The 9046-nt window shown below is 44.0% G+C and overlaps 1 protein-coding gene across 1 annotated transcript in view; it reads left to right on the forward strand.

The window, feature by feature from the left end:
- Nucleotides 1-9046, forward strand: part of LOC107299025 (Golgi SNAP receptor complex member 1-like) — a 37012-nt gene that overhangs the window by 25619 nt on the left and 2347 nt on the right. Inside the window, exons 5-6 of the mRNA XM_015828389.1 lie at nucleotides 74-103; nucleotides 8094-8176. Coding sequence (XP_015683875.1) covers nucleotides 74-103; nucleotides 8094-8176 — 113 coding nt within the window. The remainder of the gene's footprint in view (nucleotides 1-73; nucleotides 104-8093; nucleotides 8177-9046) is intronic.

Genomic DNA, 9046 nt, shown 5'->3' on the forward strand with positions numbered 1-9046 from the left:
CTTTTATTTCTACAGGTTGGCGCGAGGAAAGCGGGCTGTAAAAATTAAAAAAACATTGTGCTTTTCCTTTCAGCTCCGACCGGCTGATCGAAGAGACGATAAGGTAAGGCTGGAGATGGCTCTCTTCCAAGGGATCCGCCCCATTGCTTCAATCGGCACCTGCCCTGGGGAATCCTGGCATTGCCCGTCCCACCCACCCCCCCCCAGAAATCTGTTGGCTTTAACACCCGAGCATTAAAAGACACCCCCCCTTTAAGTTTAACATTTAATATTTACAATTTCCAAATTTTAAATGACCACAATTCCCTTCATCCCCATTCGTCACAAAATCTAATATTCAGAATACACGTCTTATCTATTTAAATACATCCCATTTCTCACCATCTTAATAATAATAATAATAATAGTAAAGTTGGAAGGAACCTTGAAGGTCATCTAGTCCAACCCCCTGCTCAGGCAGGAAACCCTATACCATTTTGGATAAATGGCTGTCCAGTCTCTTCTTAAAAACTTCCAGTGTTGGAGCATTCACCGCTTCTGGAGGCAGGTTGTTCCACTGGTTAATTGTTCTCACTGTCAGGAAGTTTCTCCTTAGTTCTAGGTTGCTTCTCTCCTTGGTTAGTTTCAATCCGTTGCTTCTTGTCCTGCCTTCGGGCACTTTGGAGAATAGCTTGACTCCCTCTTCTTTGTGGCAGCCCCTGAGATACTGGAAGGCTGCTATCGTGTCCCCCCTCGTCCTTCTCTTCATTAAACTAGACAGACCCAATTCCATCAACCGTTCCTTATATGTTTTAGCCTCCAGTCCCCTAATCATCTTTGTGGCTCTTCTCTGTACTCTTTCTAGAGTCTCAACATCTTTTTTACATCGTGGTGACCAAAACTGGATGCAGCATTCCAAGTGTGGCCTTACCAAGGCATTGTAAAGTGGTATTAACACTTCACGTCTTACATCAGTTAGTTAATAATACAATATAACATTCTTATTTTCTATTAATGTCCAAGTTGTCTTAAATTTGGTAACAAATTTTTTTCTCTTATTTCAACATTAAATTTGCTTTCCCTCTTTTTCTCTTGATGTCTACTATCTCACATTTAAGCTAGTAATTTTTATTATAACAGCTAAGTAAAAACATATTTATTACATTTATCAGTGGATTTTTAGCTGATAGATGGGAAACTGAAAATTGGGAAAAACTCATTAGGACATTGATTGTCTAGAGAGATTGAATGTTAAAATAACCAGGATATGTATAAACTAAAAATGATCGATAAAGGTAAGAAAGTTATTTTTATTTAATTGATATAATAAGAATTGCATTAGTTTAAACATGAGACAGTAAATACTAAGGGGAAAAGAGGAAATACTTAATGTAGTAGTTTGAGACTACTACTACTAAAGATATTTGTGTGTTATTGAATTATCGATTAACTCAGCCGCCACGTTGCTTTTTAAATATTTAAATGTAAAATTAGAAAATCAATTTTTTTAAATAAATAAATAAATAAAAGACACACACCCCCTTTCTCCTGCCTCTTCAAATTCCCCAGTTCCCAAAAGGCCTTCTGAAAGAATTAACCCCTTGAAGAGGTAGTCCTTGAATTAACAACCCTTCGTTTAATGACGGTTCAAAGTTACAACCGCCTTGAAAAAAGTGACTTAGGACCGGTTTTCACTTACAGCCGTCGCAGCATCCCCAGAGTCACGTGATCAAAATTCAGGTGCTTGGCAACTGGCATGTACTTATGACTGTTGCAGTGTCCGGGGGGTCAGGCGATCCCTTTTTGCCACCGTCCGACCAGCAAACTCAAGGGAAAAACCGGATTCACAGAACAACCATGTGACTCACTTAACAACCACAGGGATTCACTTAACAACGGCAGCAAGCACAGTCGTAAAACGGGGCCCAAGTCACTGAACAAATCTCTCGCTGAGCCACAGAAACGTTGGGCTCAGTTGCCATCGTAAGTCGAGGACTCCCCTGTAATAATAATAATAATAATAATAATAATAATAATAATAATAAAAACTTCAGAATTCAAACAGACAAGCACCTGCAACATAACACCCCGGACTTAACAATTGTCGATAAGAAAGACAAAAAAGTCTGGATAGTGGACGTGGCAGTGCCTGGAGACGGCAGAATAGACGAGAAAGAACTGGAGAAGATCACAAAATACAAAAACCTACAAATAGAAATAGAAAGACTGTGGCAAAAGCAAGCAAGGGTAGTACCAATAGTAATAGGTGCCTTGGGTGCAATCCCAAAACAACTGGAGCACCACTTGAACACCATCATCGGCATTGACAAATTCGCCGTCAGTCAATTGCAAAAGGCGGCCTTACTAGGAACTGCTTCCATCCTGCGACGAGATCTGTAATACCATCAAACATCCACATCTGCCTATCCCAGGTCCTGGGTAAGGACTCGATAGGTAGACAAAAATACCAGATCCAGTCTGAACATCTGGCTGACTGTGCGATGATCCACAGTAGTAGTAGTAGTAGTAGTAGTAGTAGTAGTAGTAGTAGTAGTAGTAATAATAATAATAATAATAATAATAATAATAATAATAATAATAATAATAATAGTAAGGATTTCCTGGTTGTGTCTCATCCAAGCACCAACCAGACCTGCATATTACATAGATTTTGACATCGGCTAATGTTTGCCTAGTTCAGGGGTAGGCAACTTTGGTTCTTTTTTGACTCGTGGACTTCAACTCCCAGAATTCCAGAGCCAGCATGGCTCAGCTTGGAAACCTCTCCCTTTTCCCTCAGCATGGCTGGCTCAGGAATTCTGGGAGTTGAAGTCCGCCAGTCATGAAGGGGCCCCAGTTCCCCCATGCTGGCTCAGGAATTCTGGGAGTTGAAGTCCACCAGTCATAAAAGAGTTCAAGGTTGCCTACCCCTCCCAATTGGGGCTCCCCTGTTTCAGAGTTTTATAGATTAGGGGGGGTGAGGGTAGAGAAGGTACCCCAGGAACTTTGTCTTTCACTGTTTCTCCTTTGGTGGCCACGATGCAAAAAAAAGATGTTAAGACTCTGGAAAGAGTGCAGAGAAGAGCAACAAAGATGATCAGGGGACTGGAGGCTAAAACATATAAGGAAAGGCTGCTGGAATTGGGTCTGTCTAGTTTAACGAAGAGAAGGACGAGGGGGGACATGATAGCAGTGCTCCAGTATCTCAGGGGCTGCCCCAAAGAAGAGGGAGTCAAGCTATTCTCCAAAGCGCCTGGAGGCAGGACAAGAAGCAACGGATGGAAACTCATCAAGGAGAGAAGCAACCTAGAACTAAGGAGAAACTTCCTGACAGTGAGGACAATTAACCAGTGGAACAACCTGCCTCCAGAAGTTGTCGGTGCTCCAACACTGGAAGGTTTTAAGAAGAGACTGGACAGCCACTTGTCTGGAGAGGATGGGTTTTGTGGTGGGGCCCATTTGGGATGTCTCTGTTGGGTTCCTGAATGTACCGATGATTGGAAATTGGAGGTTTTACAAGTTGGCCTTTTGGAAAGCAGCCCGTTCAAAACTCTTTCCTTAATGGGGTCTGCTGGGCTGATTTTTTCCCCCTTTCCTCTCCTCCTCCAGCATCATCTGGCAGCATCTTGTTTTCCCCTGGAAAAAGGGGAGCGATGGCGACTTTCAGAGAGCGAGAGAGACAATCTAAAATGTATTTAACATTAGCGCTTGGCTCGCTGCCTCCGAGCCACGTGGCTGTGGGCTGCAGGCAGCGGCCACAGATCAATAGGGACTTACCACCCCAATTGAGGCCGAAATTTCCTTAGCTAAGCAAGGCAGTTGTTCGGAGATTTCTGCCCCATTTTACGACATAATAACTACTACTACTACTACTACTACTAATAATAATAATAATAATAACAACAACAACAACAAAACAAAACAATAGTAATAGTAATTAAAAAGTTGGAAGGGACCTTGGAGGTCATATTATAATAATAATAATAATAATAATAATAATAATAATAATAATAATAATAATAATAATAATAATAATTAATAATGTTGGAAGGGACCTTGGAGGTCATCAAGTCCAACCCCCTGCTCAGGCAGGAAACCCTATATACCATTTCAGACAAATGGCTGTCCATCTAACCCAACCCCCTGCTCAGGCAGGAAACCCTATCCCGTTTCAGACAATCTCTTCTTAAAAACTTCCAAGGTTGGAGCATTCACAACTTCTGGAGGCAGGTGGTTCCGCTGGTTAATTAATTTTTCCACCTTTCTTGTCACAGCCGTTAAGGGAATCATTGCCGTTGTTAGGAACACGGTCGTTAAGCGAATCCAGATTCCTCCATTGACTTTGCCAGTCAGAGGTTGACAAAAGAGGATCCCATGATTCTCCCCCAGGACACGACAACCGTCATAAGTACATGCCAGTTGCAGGGCGTCTGAATTTTGATCAGGTGACCCATGGGGGATGCTGCAAGGGCCGTCAGTGCGAAAAACGGTCGTAAGTCACTTGTTCCAGTGCCGTTGTAACATTGAACAGTCACTAAACGAAACATTATAATTTGAGGACTAAAGACTGCTCTGCATAACGAACCGGGGCTGAGATTCCAGTTTTCAGGAGCGGAGAGGGGCCCCCCCTTCCCCATAAGCCACAGCCGTGGCGGTTTATTCCACAGCGTCCCCCAAGATGTCGCTCCACAGGACGAGACCCCACGTGCCTTTGTGGGGACCGAAGGGGAGCTGATCAGATTTGCAGGCCACACCACGTTGCGGGGGAATTGCTCCCATTTTACATGGTTAAGACTCGAGATCCGGAAGGACCTTAGCAGACTTGAACCCAGGGCCCGGCCAAACGAGATGCAATTGCCAAGTATCCCGATTTTGATCCCGTGAGCACGGGGATGCTGTGTGGGGGGAAAAAACGGTCCTAAGTCGCCTTTCTTTCAGGGCTGTGATCATTTCGGTCACTAAATGAACGGTTGTAAGTCGAGGACTACCTGTATTTGCACATATAGCCACAAATACGCCCTTTGCCTGCCGGCTCCCATCCAGTCTGGCGCTGAGCGCACTGGGAGGACCATGGGAAAGAGCCACGCTCTTTGCTCCCGCTGGGGGCTCTGGACGGCTTTCGAAGGGACAGGATTGTGTGAAGGAGGAAATGGCTTCTTTGCCTTGCTTGCTAGGCAAGAGTTGGTCCGCACTGCAGGGGACTGCAAGAGTGTATTTATTATATGTATTTGCTTGCTTTTTGTCCTGCCTTTATGACTTTATAAGTGGAATGGAATGGAATAGAACAGAACAGAACAGAACTAAAATAAGGAATAGAATAGAAAGAATTACAGAATAGAATAGAATAGAATAGAATAGAATAGAATAGAATAGAATAGAATAGAATTAAAATAAGGAATAGAATAGAAAGATTACAGAATAGAATTACAGAATAGAATAGAATAGAATAGAATAAGGCAAAAGTATAGTATAGAATAGTGTGGAGTGGAGTAGAGTAGAATAGAATAGAATAGAAAAAAGAATAGAATGGAATAGAATAGAATAGAATAGAATAGAATAATGAATGGAATAGAATAGAATAGAATAGAATAAGAACAGAAATAGAATAGAATAGAATAGAATAGAATAGAATAGAATAGAAATTAGCATAGAATAGAATAGAATAAGAACAGGAATAGAATAAGAACAGGAATAGAATAAGAACAGGAATAGGATAGGATAGGATAGGATAGGATAGGATAGGATAGAATAGAATAAGAACAGGAATAGGATAGGATAGGATAGGATAGAATAGAATAGAATAGAATAGAATAGAATAGAATAGAATAGAATAGAGTAGGAAGGGACCTTGGAGGTCTTCTAGTCCAACCCCTGCTCAGGCAGGAAAGCCTATACCATTTCAGACAAATGGTTGACCAATCTCTTCTTAAGTAACTCAAGGTGGTGAACAGACTTAATACTCCTTTCTATTTTCCCCATAGCAACAACCCTGTGAGATGGGTTGGGCTGAAAGAGAGGGACTGGCCCACAGTCGCCCAACTGGCTTTTGTGCCTAAGGCGGAACTAGAACTCACCGCCTCCTGGTGATTGGCCCAAAGTCACCCAGCCGGCTTTCATGCCCAAGGCAGGACTAGAACTCACCGTCTCCTGGTGATTGGCCCAAAGTCACCCAGCCGGCTTTCATGCCTAAGGCGGGACTAGAACTCACCGCCTCCTGGTGATTGGCGCAAAGTCACCCAGCTGGCTTTTGTGCCTAAGGTGGCACTAGAACTCACCATCTCCTAGTGATTGATCCAAAGTCACCCAGTTGGTTTTTGTGCCTAAGGTGGAACTAGAACTTACCTAGTGATTGGCCCAAAGTCACCCAGTTGGCTTTTGTGCCTAAGGCAGGACTAGAACTCGCCACCACCTGGCCCCAAATTTGGAGACCCCCGCCATAAGGCACTGAAAAGCCACAGGCGAAGCTATGAAGAGGTCGGTGTATTTGGGTCCGTGGGAAAAAGAGACGCTTGGCTGGTGAATGACTCCCATTTTTTTTCCCCTCGTAGGAACCAAAGTAACACATTGCCCAAATTACCCACCGGTTCCTCTCCCTCCATTACGGCCATTAAAGTTTTCCCAGCACTGAGAAACTATTTGTATCTCTGCCCATCTCTTAAGTGGCTTCGGTTTTCCTTCTCCGGCCACGTCATTTCGCCTTTTCGAGCAGCTTTTCTCTTTCTGCCACTCCCAGGGGCATCCCTCCAGGGGATGCTTTCTTGCTCCTTCCTGGGCACGCCCCAATTCTCCAAGGAGGATCCCCTGAGTAGGGATGGGTCGGCCCCGAATCCCGGGTGGGGTTGCCTAGGAAACGTGCACTCATCCCCTGCAACGCAGAGGCTCACGTTGGCTTTTCTGGACCTTTTGTTGATCTCACGGATCTGCCCATCTCGGGAGGCCAACGTTTTATGTCTTAAGATGCCTCAGGGCCTCCCCTGCCCCTAAACTACAAATCCCAGGATGCCATGGGAGAAGCCTTGGGGGCCTGGAACAGATTTGCACAAATCAAATATTATTTGTCTATCAAAGCGGAAGAGCCAGTTATTTCAAGTACCGGTAATCCTCAACTTACAAGAGTTTGGTTCGTGAGCGTTCAAAGCTACAACGGCGCTGAAAAAAAAAAACGACGTAGGGCCCCTTTTCACACGACCGTCGCAGCGTTCCCGTGGTCACGTGATTCAAATTCAGACGCTTGGCAACTGACTCGTATTTGTGACGGTTGCACTGCCCTGGGCTCGTGTGATCCCCTTTTGCAACCTTCTGACAGGCAAACCCAACTTCGCAACCGTGTGACTAACTTAACTGTGGCGATTCACTTAACAACTGTGGCAAGGAAGGTTGTAATGTGGGGCAAAATTCAATTAACAAATGCCTCGCTTAGAAACAGAAAATTTGGGGCTCGGTTGTGGTCGTAAGTCAAGGATTACTTTATTATTATTATTATTATTAAATTAAATTTATATCCCGCCCTTCTCCTTGCGGACTCAGGGCGGCTAACAATTGATTAAAGTGAGTTACCTTGAGTACCAAGTGCCTAACCTCTTTTTTGCCCTTTCTCTCATTCCTCTCCACCTCAGCATTACCTTAGGTACCAAGTGCCTAATCTCTTTTTTGCCCTTTCTCTCNCTCTCCACCTCAGCATTACCTTAGGTACCAAGTGCCTAATCTCTTTTTGGCCCTTTCTCTGGTTCCTCTCCACCTCAGCATTACCTTGAGTACCAAGTGCCTAATCTCTTTTTTGCCCTTTCTCTGGTTTCTCTCCACCTCAGCATTACCTTGAGTACCAAGTGCCTAATCTCTTTTTGGCCCTTTCTCTGGTTCCTCTCCACCTCAGCATTACCTTAGGTACCAAGTGCCTAATCTCTTTTTTGCCCTTTTTCTGGTTCCTCTCCACCTCAGCATCACCTTGAGTACCAAGTGCTTAATCCCTTTTTTGCCCTTTCTCTGGTTCCTCTCCACCTCAGCATTACCTCTCTTTTTTGCCCTTTCTCTGGTTCCTCTCCACCTCAGCATTACCTTGGGTACCAATTGCCTAATCTCTTTTTTGCCCTTTCTCTGGTTTCTCTCCACCTCAGCATTGCCATGGCCACGAAAGAAAACATGACTTCGCAGCGAGGAATGATGAAATCCATACAGAGCAAGATGAACACCTTGGCCAGTATCCTTTATCCTGCTGTTGCTTCTGCTGCTGCGTTTCACCTCCCGGGCACCGAACGTTAACTAGAATCAGAAAGTTGGAAAGGAGCCTAGAGGTCATCCAGTCCAACCCCCTGCTGCATGCAAGATCCACTAGAGCAGGGCTTCCCAACTGTAGCAAATTTAAGAGAGGTGAGATCAGGGAGGAGCCGAAGGGACCCAACCTTGTGTGATGTGGCCTGGAAGGATCCACCCAGAGTTAGTCGAAAGGTAGGCAGCTATATAAATGTTCTGAATACAATAAATGTGTGAAGAGGTGGAGGAAATGAAGATTCACAAAGGATGTGGACAGGCAGGAGATGAGAACAGAGCCAGGATGGAGGGGAAACCTTGGCTTAAGTGGCAGAGCGCTTCCCTTCGGGGGCAGCCATTCCTTCCCTTTCTTTCTTTCTTTCTTTCTTTCTTTCTTTCTTTCTTTCTTTCTTTCTTTCTTTCTTTCTTTCTTTCTTTCTTTCTTTCTTTCTTTCTTCCTTCCTTCCTTCCTTCCTTCCTTCCTTCTTTCCTTCCTTCCTTCCTTCCTTCCTTCCTTCCTTCCTTCACTTTTTTACTTTCTCTCCTTCTCTTTTTCACTTTCTCTCCTTCCTTCCTTCTCTTTTTCACTTTCTCTCCTTCCTTCCTTCCTTTTTTCCTTCCTTCCCTTTTTCACTTTCTCTCCTTCCTTCCTTCCCTTTTTCACTTTCTCTCCTTCCTTCCTTCTCTTTTTCACTTTCTCTCCCTTCTTCCTTCCTTCTCTTTTTCACTTTCTCTCCTTCCTTCTCTTTTTCACTTTCTCTCCCTTCTTCCTTCCTTTCTTCTCTTTTTCACTTTCTCTCCTTCCTTCCTTCTCTTTTTC

The sequence above is a fragment of the Protobothrops mucrosquamatus genome, unplaced genomic scaffold (assembly GCF_001527695.2).
Source record: "Protobothrops mucrosquamatus isolate PMUCROS unplaced genomic scaffold, P.Mucros_1.0 scaffold4449, whole genome shotgun sequence".
NCBI lineage: Eukaryota > Metazoa > Chordata > Lepidosauria > Squamata > Viperidae > Protobothrops > Protobothrops mucrosquamatus.